The sequence below is a fragment of the Podarcis raffonei genome, chromosome 3 (genome assembly GCF_027172205.1).
Source record: "Podarcis raffonei isolate rPodRaf1 chromosome 3, rPodRaf1.pri, whole genome shotgun sequence".
In the NCBI taxonomy this organism is placed as follows: Eukaryota; Metazoa; Chordata; class Lepidosauria; order Squamata; family Lacertidae; genus Podarcis; species Podarcis raffonei.
This window is the reverse complement of record NC_070604.1, coordinates 99593261-99618286: the sequence shown is the minus strand read 5'-3', so window position 1 is coordinate 99618286 and position 25026 is coordinate 99593261. Positions and strand designations below refer to the sequence as shown.

General features: G+C 42.5%; 1 protein-coding gene across 6 annotated transcripts; it reads left to right on the top strand.

The window, feature by feature from the left end:
• The first annotated feature begins 1726 nt into the window (after positions 1 to 1726).
• On the top strand, positions 1727 to 24931 carry RCOR3 (REST corepressor 3). Of its 6 annotated transcripts, none has more exons than XM_053383254.1 (13): positions 1727 to 2066; positions 3186 to 3242; positions 10789 to 10866; positions 11768 to 11809; positions 12499 to 12551; positions 13252 to 13413; positions 14538 to 14662; positions 16102 to 16180; positions 17957 to 18175; positions 19193 to 19270; positions 20367 to 20424; positions 23153 to 23391; positions 23887 to 24931. In XM_053383254.1, the coding sequence occupies exons 1-13, from the start codon at positions 1883 to 1885 to the stop codon at positions 24229 to 24231; spliced, it is 1719 nt and encodes a 572-aa protein (XP_053239229.1). In that variant the 5' UTR covers positions 1727 to 1882; the 3' UTR covers positions 24232 to 24931. The 6 variants fall into 6 exon arrangements, with proteins under 6 accessions (XP_053239229.1, XP_053239233.1, XP_053239230.1 ...); XM_053383256.1 differs by lacking the exon at positions 1727 to 2066 and adding an exon at positions 2083 to 2195; XM_053383257.1 differs by lacking the exon at positions 1727 to 2066 and adding an exon at positions 2227 to 2576.
• The last annotated feature ends 95 nt before the right edge of the window (positions 24932 to 25026 follow it).

Sequence of the window (25026 nt, the reverse complement as noted above, 5' to 3'; positions counted from 1 at the left end):
ATGTATTAGTGAAAATAGCATACAAAAATACATTGCATAAGGGGAAATTGTTTTGCCAAATGTGTGTGTAAAAGTGCATGCCCAGATTTGTGTTTTAGAAAAAAATTGCACAAAAATGCTAAATTTTCATGAGAACTTACTTTTTTTAAGAATGAAAGAAAACATTGCAAACTGATGTGAAAATCCAGAGAACTGAATTTAAGAATGGGAAAATGAGACAGAGAAAATGAACTTGACATTCAACTATCCTGCATTTCCTCTTAGCTCAAGATGGTGTGTGGTTATCTTCCTGCACACCCACAATTTTATCCTCAGGTATCATGTGAGACAGTGACTTGCTCAAAGCCACAAAATAGGCTAAATGTGGATTTGAACCTGGGTCTCCCCAAGCTTAATCTGACACACTAACCTACAGTCAGTGTGATATTTAGATGCAGCGGTGTGTGGCAGTGAGCCAAGTATATATGTACGTCTCACCTACATTTAGCCCTTTCTAATGACATGTAAGAGTATGTTCACATGGGTTGTAAAGGCAACAGATGCAATACATGAATATGCATCAATCACACAACAAATTATACCCATGGGGTGGTTGGGTGAATGGCTCTGATATTTCATCGCTTGTAGAACTGGAACGGGAAACCTCAGTCTTGGGAGACATATGTGACACCCCCAGGCCACACAGATCTCACCAGCTCTGTTTTGCACCTTCCTTGAGCGTTTTCGCCTGCCTGAGATGTGTCTTTGAATTCTGACGCCTTCTGCCTGCTTGGAGAAGAGGTATACAAAAGTGTGCACAGAAATACATTAATCGCTCTGCCCACTTCTGCCTCTCACCCCACACCAGAGGGAATACAGCCCTCCAACTCGAAAATGTTCCCAATCCCTGATGCAGATTATGCTACGCCAGTATATGAAAAAGTCCAACGCCTTAGCTAGAAATTCAAAACAGTATGCCTTGAATGCATCATAGGCCAGTTTCCCTGCATAGGGAGGCGCACGCTTGCCTTGAGGGGAGCCTGAAAACCTGAAAGCGTGCCATATATTGGGACCCTGATAAAGGTTCAACAACCAATCCTTTGCTAGTTGCTTAAAGCAAAGCCAAACGTGGAGCTGCTGGCGTGTCAAGCGACGTGAAAACTCCCTTTTCCGGAGTTTGTTCTGCAGTGTCCGATTTCACACGTACAAGCCGTCCCGCGATGACTGACGGATGCCCAAGGGCGGTCCCACAGGCGGCACGACTCCTGTATATTGGAAAGCGGTTCCTTGCCGCACAAAGCCCTTTGAGCACACGTGCATCACGCTTCTCACATGCAGAAAAAGTCACGCTAAGGCTTCACGTGTAGGAACCGCGACCGACACGCGGGGAGGATCTTGGATCCGAGTCTGGAAGCTTGAGCTCGGCGGCTCGCGTCCCTTCTCCCGGTTGAGGGCAAGCAGGCCTCAAAGCCCTGACGCCGGCTAGGCGTCCCACCCCCTACCCTTATAGCCGCCCCCCGTAAGCCCCGCGCTTCGGCCCGTCCTCTCCCCTCAGAGGCGAGGCCCCGGCCTTCCGAGGCGCGGCGCGCGGCAGACGACAGGCACCTCCGTCCTGCCTTCGCCCTCTCTCTCCTCAAGCTTCCAGCGCGCGAGGCTAGATCCGGCTGGGCCGCCGCGGAGGGATCCCCGACCCGTGGGCGGAGGAGGCGAGCAGAAGCGGGGTGGGGAGGGGGGGACGGCGAGAGGGAGAGAGAGAAGGGAAGGGAGGAGGCGCCGGCGCCGCGGCGGCCTGAGCCGCGGGGGGGCGGGGGAAAGGGGCACCAACATGGCGGCTCCATATTAACTTTCCCCCCCTTCGGCAGCCGCTGCCACCGCCCGCCGCCCCCTCGCCTCGGCAGCCGTCATGCCGGGCATGATGGAGAAAGGAGCCGAGCTCCTGGGGGGCGGCAAGAGTAGGGGGCCCCCCAACGGCACCAAGAACGGCGGCGGAGGCGGCAGCCCCGGTTCCAACGGGCACTTTTCTGAGGCGGAGAGCGGAGGAGGAGGAGGCGGTGGCGGCGGCGGCGGCGACAGCGGAGACGAGCACGGTGCGAGCTTCAGCCTCCCTCCACCAACAACCCACCAGCCCCTTCCCTCCGAGACTAGACTCGAGTTGGGCCTGGTCGCTTCGCCACTGCGCACTGGCTTGGCTGCATGGCGGCTGCACCACGGAGCCTGTATATATAAATATTTGTTTGTGTGTGTGTGTGCGCAGGGTGTGTACGTGTGAACGCGCCCTCGCGTTCGTGCAAAGCGAGTGGCGGGTTGAAGCGCGCGCGTGGAGGGCTCGAGTGAGTGAGGGTAAAAAGTGCAAGTATGTGTGTGTGTGTGTCTGCTGTGGGTATATGTGTGTGCGCGCGAGGGCGCGCTCTCCCTGCCTCCCCGTGGGCGTGCGCAATATGTGTGTTCGTGTGTGTGTGCGCGCGCGCGCCAGCCTGTCCGCTTCTCCATCCATCCATCCATCCGTCCGTATCCCGTTGAGAGTGGGTGTGCATTTTCACAATGGACACGCGTGTATCGCAGCCGCACCTCGGGCGCGGCGTTGCCTTTCTCTTTAGGTGCGTGCGGGCGTGTTTTGTGCGTACACTATGGTGCAGATTTAGTAGTGTAATCCTTTCAAACGAGGACGAATTATGAAGGGATTGCCGGCATGCAGGTCTATTTTATGTGCACCGCCTTATAATCTTCACTGTTAGTACCTTGAGTGGGTTAGAGATGCACGCTGATGCATACAGTCGGGCCAACACCTTGCAGTATTTGCACAATAAATAAAAAAAGTGGAGGGGGTGTTTGTGTCAAACCGTATGGGTTTTTTCTTTTGTTTCTAAAAAATATTCACCTTTTGGAAATTATTGCCTACCTAGAGTGTTAAAAGGAAGTAGGGTTTTCTTTTTCCGGTGTGAGGTAGTAGTAGTGGTGGTGATGGTGGGTGATTGCACCCCACCCCCCATTTCTTTCTCTCTCTCCACACTTGCTCAAAGGGTGAAGGGTTTGAGGCTATCAAAATAGCAAGGTTTGGCTGCAGTGGTGGTCTTGGATTGGCTTGCTTGTGATGCTTCTAGCTCACAATCTATATTGTTTAAAGATCACACTTCCTGACTGAAGAGAACAGCGTCTTTCCCCCACCACCCCTCTAAGTGATGCATTTATTTTTTCTTCCATTGCAGATGTAGGAATGAGGGTCGGAGCAGACTATCAAGCTCGCATTCCTGACTTTGATCCTGGTAAATACTCTTTTTTTAAAAAAAAAATGTTTGTAACCTGGTATCATTTGCTCTTTCGAAAATGGAGTTTTATTGCATGGTTGTTGGAGGGAGACTGAATAGGTGTGCATTCAGTTGAATATTGTTTGTATGTGTATGTGTGACTTGCATTTGTGAAGGTTAAAGGTATGGGATTTTCTTTGCTCTCCCAAGCTTTGTGCTGCTTGTTTGTGGTCACTGAAGCTTCACGGGGCCAGCATTTGCTCTGTGCAAGCTGAAGTGAACAGGCCTCATATATGGGAGAGGAGGGTGGCTATTACCTTATAGGAAGGAAATGAGGGGGTGTAAAAAAATGTTTTGCTTTTTAAACAGCCCATATTGAATCTATAGTAGTTTGGGAGCAATATTGCTTATCGTAGTAATTTATATAGTGTGGATTTTTCATTGTAATTAAAAGGGGCTGATACTGAAGTTTATAGGATTGTAGAATCCTAATGTAGATTGTACCCAATCCTTTGGTGAATCATGTGTTAATGTACAGGCAAACTTGTACTCGTTGACACTAATTTAAGTCGGTTTTAATTTGCATGGACAAAGAAGAGGATTTATATTATTGTAACACACACACTCATTCCTTGCTTTGGCCACAAGGAAGCACTGTCAACTCTCTTGTTCTTTAGACCTGTACCCATATGTCTGTTGATTCCTGCTACTAGAGTGATTTCCTTCTCTTGAGGTTTGAGCTTACATCAGTAGCCATTCCAGTTTTTTGGCCTTTGATGTTTTACAACATGCTAACTATATGGCTTTTAAGGCGGAAGCGAACTATTTCTTTTCCCCTTTTAGAAATGCTCATTTGAGTCATAGTGGAGGCCTTTGTTGATCATAAATGTGTGGTTTTATAGCATCAATACTGGTCTGAAAAATAAATGACTCCTGAGAATTCTAGGTTTTGGGCAGCATCCAGTTACGTCCACTCACTTGTGGAACCAAAATGTACTTGTGCAACAGGACTTTGGGTTTCTGTCCCCCTTCCCCCAGTTTCCTGTGGCCCTCTTGTCACTCTGAGGCAGGCACAGGCAAACTCCGGCCCTCCAGATGTTTGGGACTACAATCCCCATCATCCCTAGCTAACAGGACCAGTGGTCAGGGATGTTGGGAATTGTAGTCCCAAACATCTGGAGGGCTGGAGTTTGCCTATGCCTGCTGAGGATTCCCCATGTCTCTAGTGCAGATGCGGGGTTTGCAGGAAGGAGGAGACTAAGGAGAGTCTTGTTGCACATGTGAACACCCACTCATGCTACATTGGATCTTGACCTTCTTCTAATGTATACATGTCATATAGGCTAATAAATTGTTGACCTTAAGCTTGATTGATAATTTTTAAGATCCTTTAAGAAGTCATTAGCCCAAAATGACTTTTAAGTTCACTGTATTTCTTTTGTTCCCTTTCTCAATAAGGAATCTGTGTTTTCTTTTCATCTATTTAAGGTAAATAGTAAATACTCTGAGTTGCTAATGTGAAACAGCTCTTGACCTACTGCAGGTAAAATATTGTCCCTGCTTGTGATGGGTTTAACTCTTGACTAGTCACAAATTTCCTGTTGAGACGTAAGTGTCTCGTGGATAAGTGTGGACACTGAGCACTTGCTATGACTCATGTACAACCAGTTGCAGTTTATCATATGCTGTTGCTTTTTCATAATGATGGAGGCCCCAGTCTCTTGATCTTCTGTATGCTTTTGGATAATCTGGGGACATCAGACCTATTCACGTATGTTCCTCTCGGCTCATTCAGTGATACAAATATAAGGGAGGTATAATCAGTGCTATTTTTCTAGAAAAAGAGTTGCTGGAACTCACCAGGAATGCCTCCCTTGTTCTCTTATAATGGCAATGGCGCCCACCGGAGAGGTGTCAGAATTGAGTTCCTATGAGTTCCAGCTGAAAAAAAGCCCTGGGTATAATATGTGGTCATGTGCACCACCAGATAGATGGATGATGGCTGCAGGGTGACAAGTACACAGCTCATAATTACCTAATTTTGATCCTTTCTGCTGTGGAACTTTTTCAGAGGAAAATGATTGATAACTTGAGAGAACTGGCTGTGTAAAAAGATAACAGCAGCAGATTATGACAGCCTATCTATTAGCTGTTTCTTCCTTCTCTGTCTGAATACCCTTGTCTTTCGCCAGCTGTTCTTCCAGAAATGTGATAAGGTTTTCCATGCCAAAAGAGTAGACTGAATGTTGTTCTCCATCCTTCATCCTGTGCACTTCTTTTTAGGCAGCCTAAATAGTGGTATACCATATTGCCTCCAAAGTTTTTCACAGTCTTTCAAAAACCTATTGCTAGGATATTGTTTTGTGCTGCCTGCTCCAGCATGGTTTTTCTTGAGTCATGTAATGAAGGGTAGGTAGATAATTTCTTGGGATGGATTACTATTTGTTAGTATTTGACGCTAATACTGCACTGAGAATGTCTTGCTAGATCAGACTGAAGATACATCTCATTTGGCCCTTTCCCTGGATGACCAAGTGGATGGTAGACTTTTAGTAACCTTTAACTTCTGTTATCTTTTTGTTTGGTGCAGTGGAACATGGAAGATTGTCTTCCAGTGAACTATAGGACTCCTGGCATTTGTGTCAGATGGACAAGATGACAGGATTGCCAAAGTATGTGAAGGCAAATGGCATAAAGAGGGGAGGGAACTAATCAATGAAATAGTATGTCCATTTCTGTAAACTGTGTATAGGTACAATGAAAACTTTAAAGTTGCAGGCTCACAAAGGTTGGAGAAAGCAGCATTTTCTCACTTGAGAGCTATCTTGAATCATAGAATGGAGAGTTGGAAGGTATCTCAAGGATCATCTAGTCCAGCTTCCTGCAATGCAGGAATCTGAACTAAATCATAAATGACAGGTGGTCATCAAACCTCTGCTTAAAAACCTATGAAGGAGAGTCCATCATTTTTCAAGGGAGTCTGTTCCACTGTCAATTACTGTAGCTCTTACCATCTGAAATTTCTTACTGATGTTTAGTCCTTGCAACTTGGCGCCATTGGTTTGGGTCCTGGCCTCTGGACCAGAGAAAGTACAGTGGTACCTCTAGTTACAAACTTAATTCGTCTCGGAGATCCGTTCTTAACCTGAGGTACCACTTTAGCTAATGGGGCCTCCCGCTGCCGTTGTGCCGCTGGCGCATGATTTCTGTTCTCATCCTGGCGCAAAGTTCTTAACCCTAGGTACTACTTCCGGGATAGCGGAGCCTGTAACCCGAGGTGTTTGTAACCCTAGGTACCACTGTAAACTTGCTCCATCTTTCGTTTGACAGCCTTTGAAATATTTGAAGATGGCATTCATATCCCCTCTCAGTCTCCTCTTTTCCAGGGTAAACATACCCAACTGCCTCAACCATTCCTCATAAGGCTTGGTTTCCAGACCCTTGATCATCTTGGTTACCCTCTGCACACATTCCAGCTTGTCAATTTCCTCCTTATATTATGTTGCCCAGAACTGGACACAGTACTCCAGGTGTGGTCTGATCAAGGCAAAAATAGAGTGGTAGTATTACTGCACTTGATCTGGACATTATAGGTCTGTTGATGCAGACTAGAATAGCATTAGCCTTTTTTGCTGCTGCTTCACAGTGTTGGCTCATATTAAACTTGTGGTCTGCTTAGACCTCTAGATCCTTTTTCACATGTACTACTGACAAGCCAGGTGTCCCCCATCTTATATTTGTGCAACTGGTTCTTTCTGCCTAATTGTAGAACCTTATATTTGTCCCTGTTGAAATGAATTTATTAGTTCTCCGATCTCTTGTATCTCTCCAATCTCTTGAATCCTGATTTCTCTTCTATGGCAATGGTTCCCAGTTAGTGGAAATGTGTAACCCAGGGGTCCGTGTAACCCACCCTGGGGGTCAAGGACACCATTCACATAACAAAAACTACCATAGAGATATCAACATTTTCAAAAGTAAGGTGTCCATTGCATGGCTTTTGAAAAACAGGGAGTCTGCAGTACTTCGTTAATTGGGAACCACTGTTCTACATTAGTAGCATTAGCTACCCTTCCTAGTTTGGTGTCATCTACAAAATTGTTGAGAATTTACTCAATTCCTTCATTTAAGTCATTTATAAAGACATTGAACAACAAAGGGTCCAGGGCGGAACCTGCAGTATCCCACTTATCACTTTTTTCCAGGATGCTGAAGAGCCATTAGTGAGCACTCTTTGGATTCGGTCAGTCAACCAACTTTAAATTCACCTAACACTTACCTCATCTAGCCCACATTTTACCAACCTATCTTCAAGAATATAATGGGAGGCTTTGTCAAAAGTCTTATTGAAATTAAGATAAACTACATCCACAGCATTCCCCTGATCCACCAAGCTTGTTGCTCCATTAAAAAAAGAAATGCGGTTCGTGACTTGTTTTTGAGAAACCCATCCTGGGTGATAGGAATCCCAACATCCTTTTCCAGACCGATGGTTTAATGATCTGTTCTAGGACCTTTCCTGGTATCATTGTCAAGCCGACTGTGCAGTAGTTACGTAAACAAACAACAAGCTTCCTCCATCTTCCGTAATACAGCTCTTTAGATATTTGAAGGTGGCTATTGTATCTCCTCTCAAGTCTTCTTTTTTCCAGGCTAAACATACCCAGTTCAGCTGTGGTGAGTGGATATCCTCCTGGCAGTTGTGTGGTGATCCCTGTCCCTCCTCCAGCTGCAAGATTGGGAGGAAGGCTGCAGGTTGTTTGGCAGCTGTGTGGCTGAGGCATGTGGTAAGCCTTGGCCACCTAGGACCAAGCCAGCATAAACAAACAGCAATAATAATAATGTCATGATTTCTGCCCTGGAGCATTAAACAGAGTGGGGTAGGAATTTCAACATGGAGCACCTTGCAGCAGCAACAACCAATGCTGTCCTTGTCAGCCCTTCCCTCAGGAAGCTTCAGAGCAATAAGCTGTGTACAAAGCAAAATTCTACTATATATAAGAAATTATTCCCTTAATATCACAAAAAGAGTAAGTAGGTATTTGATTAAATGTTGAGGGCATCAAGCTCTCGTGCTTGTTAATAAATTTCTCAGAAAAGCTTTCCATAGGGGAAAATTGGTAGCAGGCCTTGGACCAACCCATTATATCTTTCTGTGAGGCTCTGCTCTGGAGAGCCAGTGTGGTGTAGTGGTTAAGAGCGGTAGTCTCGTAATCTGGTGAACTGGGCTTGCGTCTCCGCTCCTCCATATGCAGCTGCTGGGTGACCTTGGGCCAGTCACACTTCTTTGAAGTCTCTCAGCCCCACTCACCTCACAGAGTGTTTGTTGTGGGGGAGGAAGGGAAAGGAGAATGTTAGCCGCTTTGAGACTCCTTAAAGGGAGTGAAAGGCGGGATATCAAATCCAAACTCCTCTTCTTCTTCTTCTTCTTCTTCTGCTTCCCAATTTTGATAATAAATGTAATAATTTAAGTCTGGTATTGTCATGACACCAGTCAGGTACACTGTAAGCATTAAATTGAGGGAGCATTAATGGAGAAACACTCCCAAGAAACAAAAATGTCATTTATCTTCTTTTTTAGAGCGTTGATCTTTTTAGGTTGATAATTACATTTGTTAAACCATCACTGTACATTCAAAATAACAATTTCTTTCCTCATTATGACTTTTTGCAGTTTTCGGGGGGGCGGGACTTGCATTTTTATTATATGTCTGAAAAATATTGGGAGATATGCCTTCATTCCATTGAGGAGCAGGTGCTGGGGGTGTCTAAACTAATTTCTATGGTCCAAGCTTGGGATATATGCATTCTGGGAAGGAAGAAATGCTTCATCTTTGAGTACATCTCAAAGATTTGTTTGTTTACTAAACACGAGTAAAATCAAACCAGATGGGATCTGGATGGAGACCAAAATGCAAACTGAAAATTTTTCAGAATCCAGTATATTTTTCAGTTGAAAATTTCCTAGAAAACCCAATGCTAGTGTTGCTTTTATATCTGTATCTATATCTGATTTATATACTGCTTGAGTGTCAAAAACCCCTCTAAGCTACTATCTCCTAGCTATCAAGGAAAGTCTCGTAGGTTTCCACTGTAGCTGTCTGTTAGGAGGTACACAATGAAAAGTTGAGGTGCTGTGTCTCTCAGCTTTCTCTTTGTCCATCTTCCTCTTATGACTGTTAACTAGGAGCAAAGCATACATCTTGCAAGTAATGTGTCCTATTTGTTGTCAGTTGTTTGGTGTGTTGCAGTACTCTGGCTCCTCCCATTGCTGTGTGTCTTCCTGGGCTCTCTTATTTCTGCTTGGATAAATTTATTTCCAGCGGATGATGACACAGGTTTTGGGCTAGTGGAAATTTGAACCTCTCCCACACAGTAGTATGTCTTTTAATGATGATAAAATCTAATAAAATGTACTTCCCTAGGGATAGTGTGGATGGTCCTCTCTTGATACACGACTTCAGTGTTTACAGAGGCAGTTTTAACAGTACCTGACTAGTTGCCTTTGGCTTCCAGCTTCACTTTTTCTGCTTGCGATTCTCACCTCGTTGCTTGCTCAAGAAACACTTTACACAGAACTTAGTGGTGTGAAGCGGGATCCTGAGTGGCACACAACTAAGTTTTACTCAGAATAGGCTCATTAATATTAATAGTAACTTAGTCATGTTTGTTGTTTTCAGTCGATCTGCTTGGAGTAAAACTTAAGTTGAAGACCACCTAACAAAACGGCACTCAGTACAGTGGTACCTCGGTTTAAGAACAGTCCTGTTTACAAACGATTTGGTTTATGAACTCCGCAAAACCGGAAATAGTGTCCCGGTTGGCTAACTTTAGCTCGGCCTAAGAACAGAATCTGAACGGTGGAAGGGCACCGGCGGCGGGAGGCCTCGTTCGGGAAAGCGCTGCTCAGTTTAAGAACAGTTTTCGTTTAAGAACGGACTTCGGAATGGGTTAAGTTTGTAAACTGAGGTACCACTGTAGTGTCTATAGCTCCACACAGAAAGGAGGGTGAGGTGTGCAATTGTAACTCATATTCAAGTAGTTCTTTCTGTTACATTTTGTTTCATTGATAATTACATTTGCAGGGATCACTGGGCTTAACCAGTGCTGTAAACTGTACATGTTTTTAATGCACCAAGAATGAACTGTAGATGCTTTGCCAGCTCCAGCATGTGCATGCTTAATGTTCAATGTGCACTTAACTCTGCGTGCCCAGACATCGTTGAAATGTTTATCCCCAAGGACACCTCTCTACTGTTCTTTTGGCCTTGGCACATAGGATTATTTTAGCTGTACCAAGGTTGTTTGTCTTTGGGAAGAAAGTCTACTGTTTCCCAATATTTCTCACATCAGCTCTCAAAAAAGAGCTTAGGGCCTGTGCTACTTTAAATGTTGATTGTGTATTAACCATAACTGTTCTATTTCTACAAAACTCAGAGAATAGAGGGATTTTGTGTAAGTGAAGAACAACAGACTATGTCATCCACTTGTATATGACTGCTTTTTACCGTCTGTGAATTAAGTGTTCTCTTAAAAAAATTGAACAACTTAATCTCTCTTCTAGGAGCTACAAAATACACAGATAAAGACAATGGAGGGATGCTTGTGTGGTCTCCATATCATAGTATTTCAGATGCCAAGTGTAAGTTCTGTGGAATGCATTAAATAGTGTTCTGTCAATTGCTTTGTATAAGAATCACATCACATGCTATAAAAATGCTACACATACAAGCAGTTTATTGCAGGCTTTAGCTCCCAAGATGCTTTAGTTCGAATTCAGTCACATTCACTACTGCTCCCATGTCCAGTATCTAATACCTTCCCAATTTAGACAAATTGCCACTGAAAGATCTTGCTGGCTGGCTGTTTTTAGCACCCTTTTAAAAGTACTTCTTGAAAAAAGTCTTGTATGCTGCCCATAATGTATGTGCTTAATTTTCAAGCATGTTCTCGTACTCGCTTTTTAAAACTTTCAGGACACGGCTGGTAACTTCTAGTGTTAAATGGTCCAGCCTGGCAAGGTGTTAAAGTGTGTTCCCACATTTAACAAGTGAATTCTCTTTCCCGGTTGACAGAGGTATTAATACTTTTACAGTTCATGCAGACATTCTGCATCTGCTATAAAAGGTGTGCTGTAGCACACTGTACTTACTGAACATAGGAGAAACATTGCTCAACCAGTCCAAGAGTCTGTTTAATCCGGCATCCTGCTTTCCGCAGCGGACAACCAGATACCTCTGATTCTGAAGCTTACATATACCACCATGACTAATAGCCATTTAAAGACCTATTCTCCATTAATATGTGTTCAAATGCTGTTATAGTATGGGCATTTGAAATCCTTCTGTAGTTCTACCCAGTGGTCAGTCCTCCTTTCCCTATCAGGTAATCAGAGAATATTCTGCTGGCCGGAGGGTCATGTGTCCACTTGGAGTCCTTGCATTCTTTTGGTACCACTATATATAGCCCCCTTCCCTAAGTTCTCTCCTTACCACACAACAACTCAGTTGGCAGGGAGTATTCTTAACTTTTCTTTTCTCAAGGGTGGTATCAGTTGAGAGCCAAAGAAAGAGGAAGGGGAGTTGGTGAGTAGAAAGTTTTGTTTTTGTTTTAATTCAGAGAATGAGATGCCAGGAATCTTAAATGTACAGTACAAGAGAGAATTCTTATAGTACTCCCATGAGAAGTATCAGAAGTAGATTTCAGCTCCCTGTAATATGAAGTTTGCAGTCTTGCTTCAAGAGCGTGGATGATTTTCACCAAGAAAGAGCCATGCCACATGTCCATCAACCTCTCCTTTTTATGCCGCATTTCTTACATAAAATACAGATTTGTGACTGAAAGATCCTAGAGAGCAGGATACACAGCCTGTGAAAGAGTGTCCCAAAGCTTTGGAGAGGCAATTGAGAAGGCTCTGCTCATCACAGAGGCTAATCTGGCAGCTGAATATGATGAAATTTGAAGCAGTGCCTCTCCTGTTTATGGATCAGATGTTTAAATGTATTTACTTAAGCAGCCTAAATGATTGCAACGTTGATCAACAGCCCTTTCCCCACTAGAGCGTCTCTGGAATATTTCCCAGTTGAAAAAAATAATGGTCACTATTAACATGACCTCAAATTGTATATTTTAAGTGGACGAATCTGTGCATAATGGAGACTCAACAGTTCTCTTCTAGAAAGGAGCATAAAGTGTTGTGTGGCACCTAGTATCAGTTATCCTAAACTGCTCCTCTGGTCCAAGTATAAATAACTCCAGCATTCTTTTGTTACAGTGGATGAATATATTGCAATAGCAAAGGAAAAACATGGCTACAATGTGGAACAGGTAAGTGTTATAAATATAATAAATTCAAGACAGTTTTCTAAAGAGCTTTTATATATACATTTTTGTCCAAATAATAATAATAATAATAATAAATTTTATTTATATCCCGCCCTCCCCAGCCGAAGCCGGGCTCAGGGCGGCTAACAACAATAAAACAATACAAAAGTACAACACAAACAACACTCCAAAATCATTCATTATAAAAACCCTCAATGTAATAAAACTACATAACTTTGACATAATATTGTAAAAAAGCTTTTAACAGCTTGGTGGAAAGCACAGGGCTAGCTTAGCCGCCATTCCCTCCAAAAGGTCTCTGAAAAATAGCAGTTCTAAGTTGTATATGAAAGGAGAATCGGGACGGGCCCAGTGAAGCTTCCCTTCCAGCAAAAAGGTCATGTTTCTGGCAGAGGTAGAACAAGACGTAAGGCCTTGGACTATGACTTGAGCATGAGGACAGATGATCCTTCGGTTCTAACAGCCCTGGACTGTTCAGGGCTTTATATATATTTAAACCAGCACTTCCACACCTTTAAGTTTGATGGTGAATCTTGAGATGTACTGTATGAGCACCATGGAAGAGTAACCGAAAAGAGCATCTGTGCATCATCAGCAACTGTGCATCATCAGCATGACAGAAAACTGCAAGAGCTAGTAGGATGCATCATGATAAGAACAAGGTCTCTCTCTCTTTTTAAAGGCACTTGGCATGTTGTTCTGGCATAAGCACAACATTGAGAAGTCACTTGCAGATCTCCCAAATTTTACTCCTTTTCCGGATGAGTGGACAGTTGAGGATAAAGTCCTGTTTGAACAAGCTTTCAGTTTCCATGGGAAAAGCTTTCACAGAATCCAACAAATGGTAAGGTAATACATGGACTACTTGGGAATGGGGTTGAGACAAAAACCTTTGGCATCACAGGAGGAGACTTGAAGGAGTGGCCAGTAAAAGCAAGACTTAAAAAAATTATAGCCAGATTTTAAAAATGGACGAATGCAGAGGGGCCACAAAACCTATGGGAGTGATCAGCTGAAAATTGGGGGGTCCCCAAAACATCTCTCGGTGAGCTGGATGCAGGCTGCAGGATATTCACCCTTACCATAGAACATGTTTTATTAATAGACAAATTAATATGATAGGGTTAGTGTTTAGAAAGGTATGGTTTGTTTCAGCCAACATGTGAATACCCTTCCAGAGAACCAGTTTTTACATGGAAATGTAATCCCAATAAATCCTTTAATTGCACTGCTCTTCTTTTTCTGCAGTTTAAACTTAAATAGTCAAAACCAGATCTGCAGATCAACTGGTCATTTACTGTGTTATTTGATAGGAAGATTATCCTTTTGAAGTCCTTTGTTATTTAAAAGAGGATACAGTTTAGCCAAAATATTGGTACTATCCAGTTAAAGCTAAGGAATTTACTTTTGATTTATTCTTACGGGGAAATGTAGGCATTTAACTACAGTCCTATATCCACTTACCTGAAACTCTCAGTGGAGTTTACTTATCAGTAGGCATGTGCAGGATTGCACTGTTAAAGGATGGCCTAAATATGGCCTGTTAAATATTTATTCATGTATTATAAATAAATAATCACATGCACTCAGATTTTAAAGTGCAATAAAGTTGTGGATGTTTCTGTCTCCCCTTCCCTCTTGGTAGGTAGGACCTATTTCTCAGGAGCATCAGCATTTATGATTATGAGGAAATGTAACAGCCTAGACTCTTCAAATGCCTAGTGGTTTGCTTTCAGTGTGAGCTTTAATTCACACTCATTGTGATTTGAACACCTTAACAGTTTTTGTTTGCTTTTTAAAATCCTCTGCTATCACCATGGGTTCCTAGTGCTGCAGGAAGGAGTCTTAGGAATTTGAACCTTTGACTTAACGTAATCTCCTCCCTCCCCCCCCCTTAAACAATGTGTCACAATATTTCATTCACATTATTTATAACTAGCATCTACATATTGTGTTGGCATGTTTTAGCTTCCAGACAAGACTATTGCAAGTCTTGTCAAGTATTACTACTCCTGGAAGAAAACTCGTTCTAGGACAAGTTTAATGGACCGCCAAGCTAGGAAGCTGGCAAACAGAAATAATCAAGGCGACAGGTAAGCAGCACAACACCTTTCTGAAAATAACAACTTGCTTATATCCTTTTGCATTTCTGTTTTTGCTTTTTTGTTACTAACGCAAGGCATGTTGTTCCATGGTATTGCATCTTTGTTGCAACTAATCAGGTGCAGATTTACTGCATCCAGGAAAGACCTTCCATTAACAGTCCACATACCCTCTTTACTGTTTTGTAGCGCATTCCCAGAATCATAGCAGGAATTATCGGAATATAGCACTAGTCAAATTTGTACACTTATTCCAGCCTAGGCAAACTCGGCCCTCCAGATGTTTTGGGACTACAACTCCCATCATACCTAGCTAACAGGACCAGTGGTCAGGGATGATGGGAATTGTAGTCTCAAAACATCTGGAGGGCTGGAGTTTGTCTATGCCTGACTTGTTCTCATGAAACCATAAATATGTTCCAGGTGCAGCATGTATAACCTGGAGTGCTCTCTGAGACACACACACACACAGAGAGAGAGAGAGAGGGAAGGGGTTTGGTCAGGTGTAAAAGGAGGGGGATGTCGAGCGTATGGGAGGGTTGAGGTAAGTGAGGTTGAAGAGTGAAGCAAGCAAGGGCAGCAGCCCTAGCATGCAACCTATTTGTGAAACTTAATATGCAAAGTATGTTTTAATATTAATATATTTTGTAGAAAACTACCTTACTGTAAAGGGAATTGGGTGGCGCTGTGGGTTAAACCATAGAGCCTAGGACTTGCTGATCAGAAGGTCGGCGGTTCGAATCCCCGCGATGGGGTGAGCTCCCATTGCTTGGTCCCTGCTCCTGCCAACCTAGCAGTTCGAAAGCACATCAAAGTGCAAGTAGATAAATAGGTACCGCTCCAGCAGGAAGGTAAACAGTGTTTCTGTGCGCTGCTCTGGTTCGCCAGAAGCGGGTTAGTCCTGCTGGCCACATGACCCGGAAGCTGTACGCCGGCTCCCTCGGCCAATAAAGCGAGATGAACGTCGCAACCCCAGAGTCGGCCACGACTGGACCTAATGGTCAGGGGTCCCTTTACCTTTACCTTTACCTTACTGTAAGCCAACCCAGTGTATGATTTTATGAAGGGTGTTATACAGATACTTTAAGTGCGTTAAATAAAGGGGAGGAAACGTTTTTATATATTCAGTGTATGGGAATATTGCCTAAAACTGCTTTTCCTGCCATTCATGCTTTTAAATCAGATTCCCATACAGTACTATTCAAGCATGGAAATTAATGTTTAGTGGATGCTATGCTTAAAGACAGAAATATAGTTAATTCCATTTGAGTCTGTTTGTTAAGCCTGTTGATATGAACTTCCATGTTGACCTCAAGTAACGACTTTTTATTATGCAGAATAGCTGCAAAAACAACCTTTGCTGTAAGGGTAAAATCAAATATAGGAGGAGGTGAAAGGAAGCAAGTTCCCTAATCTGTTTGTGTCCTCAGTGATGATGATGTGGAAGAAACTCACCCAATGGATGGAAATGATAGTGATTATGATCCCAAGAAGGAAACTAAAAAAGAGGTAATGAATAGTTAAACTGCAATAACCATATTATTCACATAAATTATGTGAATAATATTCATGTATATTTAAAGATACAGTGAGTGGGTACTAGTCACTGGCTTTTCGGTTGTGGCACCTAAATGCTCTACATTTATCTCTCTTGGATTTCATCTTGTTGGTTTTAGCTCAGTGTTCCAGCCTGGCAAGATTATTTTCATTCTTGATTGTAGTCTTCTGTGGCCAGGTGGACAAGAGGTAGAGTGGGATTGTCTAGTGGGTCTCTGGCTGATTTGCTATAGATTGGCGAGGGCTTCCAACCCCCAGATGTTTAACAACAGTGACGACAAAACTACTTTCACCAGCAAAATTAGCCTTCTGAAATAAAGGAAGCAGACCTGGAGTGGATTTTTGTGTGAAAGGATGGCAAACTCCTTGTGACCAGAATCATCGCTTCAACACTGGTGATCTTTGCTTCTTCTAGTACACTGGCATTAGTTCACTTGTCTTCCCAAGTGATGTGTAAAAATTTTCCAAGACACCATTGATGGAATCTTTCAAGAAGTTGGAGATGGCTTTTATAAGTGGTCCATGTTTCACAAGCAGACAGAATCTGTAGCTCCCAGATCCAACACTACGCTGCTGCCGCCCCCTTTAAGATGGAGACAATATTTGTCACTCTGAAATCTTCTGGCACCTCACCCACTCTTCACAGATTCTATTTGCTTCATTTATTACACTGCCATATAACATGAGTGGCTTACAGTAAATAAGTAAAAACAAAACCCACAATTGAAATACAAAGTGAAACATAAAGCCATTAAATGGGGGGAGGGTGACTACAGAAATATTTTTTTAAAAAAAACTCACTGCAAAAGATTTAAAAGATTTCTGGCAGGTTAATGCCAACAAGCTCATTCAGTGCCCTGGCACATGATTCCATTCAGCTTTGGAACCTTGAATTCATTTAAAGTAACTAGGTGCTGTCTTAACCATTTCCCTTCCTGGTTGCAAGTCCCTCCTGCCCACAGTCACCCCCCGCTTCCAAAAAATAGTTAAACCAAAATGAAACTTCCTTCATAAAACTTGGACCAGTCACTACCGTATTTTTCCGTGTATAAGACTAGGGTTTTTAACCAAAAAAATAGTTTTAAAATTGGGGCTAGTGTTATACATGGGTAGTGCTGAGGGATGTTTGGAGTCCCCCAAATTACACATGGGGGCGTCTTATAGATGGAAAAATACGGTATATCTCAGCAAAAGTTATGTCACAGAGGTTGTTACGTTAAAATGGGGGGGGGGTATGCCATCCTGAGCAGCTTGGAGGAAGGGTGGAACGAAATGTCATTTGGAAAAGTAAGTTAAACACACAAATTAAGCTAAGCCACACGCAAGGGAGAGAGGAAAAAATGTTATGCGTGCTTTAGAGAATTGTAACAGCACTATTAAATGTGCAACGGTTGTGGGATTCCCATGAGCACTATGAGGTAGTTTGACCTGAGGGATAGTTAGAGGTCCCATTCATTTGTTTATTTGTGATATTTGCTGCTATTCAGGGCAACAAGAGCAATTTAAACATAAAATTTAAATATATATCCTAGAAAGCATTATTGCTAATAAAATTCATGCAAATGTGTGTGGATTTATTTGACTTGCACTGGTGTTGAGACTTCTGTGGGATTTAGAAGCTTTTGGTAAGGGTTACAGATGCTGTAAGGTGAACAGAGGAGGGATTCTTAAAGGAAAAGGTATTGTGTGGTGTTTAACTTTCTTTAACTTTTCAAAAAAATATTGCAGGGAAGTAATGAGCAACCTGTTCAGTCCAGCAAAATAGGATTGGGTAGAAGAGAGTATCAGAGCTTACAACATCGTCACCACTCCCAGCGTTCCAAATGCCGTCCTCCCAAAGGCATGTATCTAACTCAAGAAGATGTGGTAGCTGTTTCATGTAGCCCCAATGCTGCCAACACTCTTCTTCGGCAGCTAGATATGGAGTTGATCTCACTGAAGCGACAGGTATATCAATTATCAGCTTTGCTTCTTACATATTTTTAGGTTTTTATCTCTTTCCTTATTCTGTGTGCTTGGGTAGATGAAAACACAGTTATGAAAATATTTACATAATAGTTACGTTGTAGATTAAGTTTATCCTCTGTATGCGTAGCATTGCTTATTAAAAGGTACTCTTTTCAGCTGTCTTCTAAAGCACTTCTGAAATATCTTAAAGCTCAGACTTTGGCAAAAATATTGGTCTACCCAATAATATACAGATGTAATGATGATGATGATGGTTATTATTATTGTTGTTGTTATTTATACACCGCCCATCTGGCTAGGTTTCCCCAGCCACTCTGGGGATGTGTACTTGTTGAGTTAAATATAATTAAAGTTCACAAGCCAGGAACTTAACTTAATTGGATTTTAATTATTGAACTATGGGGAAAGTGTTCTATACAGTTAGTAAATAACAATTGTGCTTTTATGCTGGGTTTGGAAGGCAGCCTGTTGTGGTACAGCCTAGTCCAGTTTTTACACTGTTTTATCTGAATACTTTCCTGGCTATATAAATGTCAAAGCAGAAATAGTCCAATTGTATGTTCGTGCCTCTCAGGGGTATAAATACAAAATAGCATAGGCCTGTTAAACTGATAGGAAAGTGTGAGAGAGAAGTGAGGTCCTGTTTCCTGGCCACTAATAACCAGAACCTAATAGTGGGATGGCTGGCTTTCAGAAACCTCAACCAATTGAGGTACGTAGCCCAGATTCTCAGCCTTGGATAAACAGATTAGGATGCTACCTTCAGCCCTGTGATGTGGGAAGTTGAAACTCTGCCATAGTGCAGAGCATTTTTGTGCCTGGTATGTGGAAGCAGATGAACACTTTGCTCCAATAGGCAAATGTCATCTCTTCAGAAGTTTTTCCCTCTACTCAGGGAGTTGGTCACTTGGCAACAGGGGTGTGTGTGTGTGTGTGTGTGTACATCAATTTGTGTCAGCTAATTTTCATTCCTGGTTCTGTTGTTCATTGGACAAGGTTCAGAATGCTAAACAAGTAAACAGTGCACTTAAGCAGAAAATTGAAGGTGGGATAGAAGAATTCAAACCTCCTGAGGTGAGTCATTGTGAAAGCACAGATGAATGTTCAGAAATGCATTTGTTGTGCTGGGAGCTAAGTTGCATGTGGCTTTTCAAAACAACGGAATCCATCCCATATTTATTTTCAACTGTAAAAATGTACATATTTGCTTAAACTGGTCAGGAAAGCTTGTCTAAAATTTACATTGGCTGAAATGCATTTTTAAAAATTTAAATAATGGTGTGAAGGTTTCAAAAGCAGGTTTTAGTGCCATGCACAAAACACCTTAAACATGACGTAATCAGTAGCACATGTACTGAAGTGTAGCAGCTTTTTTAGAAGATTACTCTAGATTACAGTATGGCTTCTGATTCCATTAACTTGTGATCCAAAATTGCAAGGGAACCTAGTGTTATATGCCATTTTATTTGGATGGTCTTATTCTGTTTAGCACAAGAACACACCATGCATACATTTAACATGTGTACATATACAGTTGTACCGGAAGTCGAACGGAATCCGTTCCAGAAGTCTGTTCGACTTCCAAAATGTTTGGAAACCAAGGCACGGCTTCCAATTGGCTGCAGGAAGCTCCTGCAGCCAATCGGAAACCATGTCAGACATTCGAGTTCCAAAGAACATTCGCAAACCAGAACACTCACTTCGGGGTTTGCAGTGTTCAGGAGCCAAAACGTTTGAGTTGCAAGGCATTCGACTTCTGAGGTACGACTGTACTAGTTCTCTTCATTGAAAAGGTTGGGGAAGCTGCTACCCAGATAGGAGTAAAAGGCAATGCCATGCCTTGATGCCATACATGCAAAGAGTCCTAAGCTCAGTCACTGGCATCTTTGGGTAGGGTTGCGGGGAAACTCCTGTGAAGCCCTAGAGACCTGTTGCCATTAAGTGCAAAGAATACTAAGCTGATGGACCAATGGTCAGACTCTGTATAAGCCAGCTTTTTGTTCCTAATTCTTGATAACTCCCTTGTGAAAACATCAGAACTACTGAATTAGGGAGTGTGAATGCTGGCTTACAGAGTTGAAAGGTGGTGTTTGGGGCCGAAATTCTCAGTACTTCCAGCCTCTTAACAATTTGTAATATGCTCTGTTACTCTTTTTTCCTCCCTTAACAGTCAAATCAAAAAATCAATGCCCGTTGGACAACAGAAGAACAACTTCTTGCAGTTCAAGGTATGTTCGCTTGACTCCTGTTTTCCTTAAAGAGTGAAATCCTTTGTGATATGGAATGTACCATAAAAGATGGATACGCAGCTAAAAGGATATGGGTCCAGCACCATCACATGGCAGGTTTAAAATGTGATGGAAGGAATTTTGTCTTGTCTCACTACTAGGAATGATTTGAAGATGAAGTTGGCAAGTATTCTAGAGGAACAGTGAACAATACCACTTAACATACAAAGTCAGATTAGATAAAGCTGGTTATAGCTGAAAAGTTCTCAACTGATTTCATTTTGAACTTTCCCATAAACTTAATCTCTCAAAGTCTTCTAGATAGCTCCCACCCTTCAGTTCTAAATGGTAGCTTTCTCACATCAAAGAAGCAAGCAGATGGCTATTTGACCATCTCTTATTAGGAAAATCAGTATTAGATTTCAGGGGGGAGGGATCAATTTAATTGTGAAGCTGCTTAATGTAGTGTTGTGTCTATTGGTGTGCAGAAAATGTGTTTGTGCATAACTGTTGTAAGCAAGCTTATCATCTTATCGGTGGTCCAGCAAATGCTTTGCATTCCAGGCTAGTTAGCAGTAAGGATAGTTCTGCCACCAAAACTGTGCTTAATCTATGCATAACAAAAACAGTGTTTTGCTCCTAGGAAAATAAGAGACCCTACTCCCCACATTTCAACATTTTTGTGCTTTCTTATCTGAAAATGCAAAGGTCTACTACATTTGGATTAGCAATGTCCTTTTAGTCCTTTGGTTTTCTTACTTTTAATACAGTTCGATGCTGTTTGATTTAGTGCATCTTCAGCAAGAAAACAAAAAAAAGAGCAAAATCACTTTCTGGATTAATCCTAATTCAGTGCTGGCACATTAAATCCTCCTTTTGGCTTTTCCATTGCTAAAATTCCACCACACACACACTGTACACACACCCATCCCCATTTACTAAAATACAACAGTTACTTCCATCGATTCTGGGAGGTACGTTCATAGCTTTATTTATTATTTTAATGCTAGCTCACCGAGTCCGTAGTTAAAACAAGGAACAGCAAATCATATTTTGGGTGTGGAGGAGAAGGACTCAGTTGGATTTCTTAAAATAAGTGTACTTCTGAAAAAGAAAGGGAGAATCTATTAGTTGGAACTTTTCTGTGTGTTCCTGGATACATATATTCATTATTTTGAAAATGCGATTTTATCAGTCTTGCTTGCAGACCCACCAATTCAGGCTGCAATATTATGCCTGTTTACCTGGAACTAGCTGAAGGTAATGGGGCTTGCTCCTAAGTAAACATAATTGGGGCATCAGTTGTTTAAATGTTTGCTTTGAGCTGGAACCCTATACACACTTAATTGGCTTTAAGCCACATTGAATTCATTGGGACTTACTTCTGCATAAACATGCATAGAATTGTGCTGTTTGTAAACTTCCTAGTTAGCTATTTCCCAGCGGTAGTGAGACTCAGATGTTTTTGAGTGTTTATATATTCTGTTCCCACTGTTCAGAGAGCAGTAAAAACAATTGTTACCAAGATTCCTGTAGCTAGAATTAGAATTAAACATTTCCTTAGACGTCTTTCACTCTTCTTTGTCTATATGCCACTTAACCAGTACAGCAAAAATTTCACTGTTCTGTAAACAGTTGCTGAGTAGCCATTTGAAGGGACTGGTAGTGCAATCTCATCCATGTCTACTGAGAAGTAGGTCCCATTACAGTGGTACCCCGCAAGACGAACGCCTCGGAAGACGAAAAACTCGCTAGACGAAGGAGTTTTTCGTTTTCTTAGCCGCTTCGCAAGACGCATTTCCCTATGGGCTTGCTTCGCAAAACGAAGCTTGCCCTGCAAGCTCCGGGGATAGCGGGGAAGCGCAGCGCGCCTTCCCCTCTGTCCCCGGACCCCTTTTGAACCAAGGGGCGGCAACGGGGAGAAGCGATTCTCCCCGCTGCCCCTTCCCTTGCTTTAAAACAGGTCCGGGGACAGAGGGGAAGGCGCGCGCGCCTTCCCGTCCCCGGAGATTGCGGGGCAGGCAATGGGGAGAAGCAATCTTCTCCCCGCTGCCCCTTGCTTTAAAACAGGTCCGGGGACAGAGGGGAAGGCGCGCGGCGCTTCCCCTCTGTCCCCGGACGGTCTCCATAGGAACGCATTGATTTTCAATGCATTCCTATGGGAAACTGTGCTTCACAAGACGAAAAACTCGCAAGAAGAAAAAACTTGCGGAACGAATTAATTTCGTCTTGCGAGGCACCACTGTATGTTCAATGGGATTCATTCCCAGTTACTTATAAGATCACAACCAGAATTTGCTAGATGTTACCAGCCTCAGATCCAGTCCCTCTTTGGTTAAGGACATGGTCTGTTGATCCAATTTAATATGAGTTTCTTATGCTGTATTGTGAACTGCTTTTCATAGTCCTCTCCTTTTCAAAAACAGTCTTGTGACGTGCAGGCTTCTGTTTGAAGAGTAACGCCCTTCTGGGCAAGTGGAAATAGTTACATGGTTCTCTACGTGTAGTAAGTAGGATACTTAACAATATTAAAACTTGGATCAATAAAATGAACCAATAGTAGTATTTTGCATTATGTTAAAAGTTCTTTACTGAAGCTCCATTGTAGTTTTTTTTCAGAATTTTTCTTTATCGTTCATTCATAGAGGGAATCTCTGTATATATACATCATACAGACTTCTGCTTACTTACTTGAACCTTCATAGGTGTATTTACTTTGCCTTTTTAGGTGTCCGCAAGTATGGCAAAGATTTTCAAGCTATTGCTGATGTAATTGGCAACAAGACTGTTGGTCAAGTGAAGAACTTCTTTGTAAACTACAGGCGCCGGTTTAACTTAGAGGAGGTATTGCAGGAGTGGGAAGCAGAACAAGGAACGCTGGCTTCTAATGGCGATGCCTCTGCTTTAGGGGAGGACACAAAAAATACTAATGTGCCATCAGGAAAGACCACTGATGACGAAGATGAGGTGTGTTTTTGTGTACCGGATCTTAAATAAGCATGAGTTCAGGAATGGCATTAAACTTCATATCCTAAAATGTAATGTTTTAACTTGAAGTGGAATGCTGAACCACCTGCTGTGGAATCTTACTGCCTCCTAGTACTTAGAGCAAACTACTCACTATGTCCCCACTTCAGTTCAGTGGGGCTTGCGTTAGCAGAACATTTTAAGAGCTGGGCCGCCTGCCTCCCTTCCAAACCTTTCTTTTGACCATGCTAATAATGGAAAATGTAAATACTGCAGAATTAAGCTTATTTTTTATTTCATTTTCGTTTTGACTGAATGTCATACCTCTTTTCCCCTATTGAACTGTTTAGAAATGGTTGCTTTCAAAGGAGGGTTTCATAGCTGCCAATATGGACGAACTAGCTGTGCTTCCCATATTCTGGAGGCAATGACAACCCGAACTGCGTGATACGACAGGATGGCTGCTATTACATATCTGTGTCACTTTGTTTATAGGCCCAGATCCCACAGACCCCTCAGTGTGTAGGGTCTTCTCCACCTGCCCAGGCGTCTACTCCAACACCAGCAACCCCTGTAACATCTCTGAACCAGCCTCCTCCATTACTTCGTCCAACCCTTCCGGCTGCTCCAGCTCTCCATCGTCAGCCTCCACCACTTCAGCAACAGGCTCGGTTTATTCAGCCAAGGCCAACCCTAAACCAGCCTCCTCCACCACTCATCCGCCCAGCTAATTCCATGCCTCCTCGTCTAAACCCAAGACCAGCGTTATCCTCCACTGGCGGCCCGCAGCCACCATCGCTTATCGGAATCCAGACAGAATCACAGTCCCCTCTGCACTAAAGGAATAGGGCAGAACTATGGTAAATGACAAAATTGTATCAGTGTCTATTTTTCCTCAGATAATGAAGGGGGAAAGGCAGGGGGAAACAAGCCTTCCAAAGTATTGAATCAGTCTTGAACAAAAAGAGCAAGGTGGAAACCTTAACAGCAGAAATATGTGATTGGCCAACTGTATGAAAGAAACTTCAGTGCAGTAGCTTGTTGCAGCAAGACCACGTCCACGAAATCAGACTTTTTACACAGCTAACATCTGGGCGGGGGGGAGAGTTGGGGGGGGGACATTCAATGCACTAAGACTTCAGCTGGTTTTTACTCTATTTATTTTTAAAAATTCTTTATATTCAACTACACAGAAACAAACCATAAGGAGAGTGCAGGAGTTTCAGCTTCAGCTCTGAAGCAGGCTATAAACCTGATATATTGGGGAAATTATTTTTACATGTTCCTATGTTAGGATCAGAAGCATTACTAACAATCCTGCCATTTAGATTTTGACAGATAACATAACTTCATACATTTCTTAGGCTTGTATTTTTCTAAATTTCTTTATAAATTGCTTTTCTTCAGAAAAAAAAAGTTGTATTGAAGATTTGCAAAGCTAAGGTACAAACTAGGTTAAACCTATCTATGTGCTCTGATACTAGAAGTATGACTTACTAGTGCAAAATCTGTGGTAGGCAGTGGCTGGGACAGCATCTTACATGGAAAACTTAACACCAGTAACAACTTCTGCTGCCATGTGGCTACTAAAGTTGTCTTCTTTTTAAATAATCTTTGTAGAACTGCTTTTTATCT

Excerpts from the sequence above, each read along its gene's own strand:
- RCOR3 (XM_053383254.1), top strand. The coding sequence starts at position 1,883 with ATGCCGGGCATGATGGAGAAAGGAGCCGAGCTCCTGGGGGGCGGCAAG. Across the intron at positions 3,243-10,788 it reads CATTCCTGACTTTGATCCTG|GAGCTACAAAATACACAGAT; the intron begins GTAAATACTCTT and ends TCTCTCTTCTAG. Across the intron at positions 10,867-11,767 it reads TAGTATTTCAGATGCCAAGT|GGTGGTATCAGTTGAGAGCC; the intron begins GTAAGTTCTGTG and ends TCTTTTCTCAAG.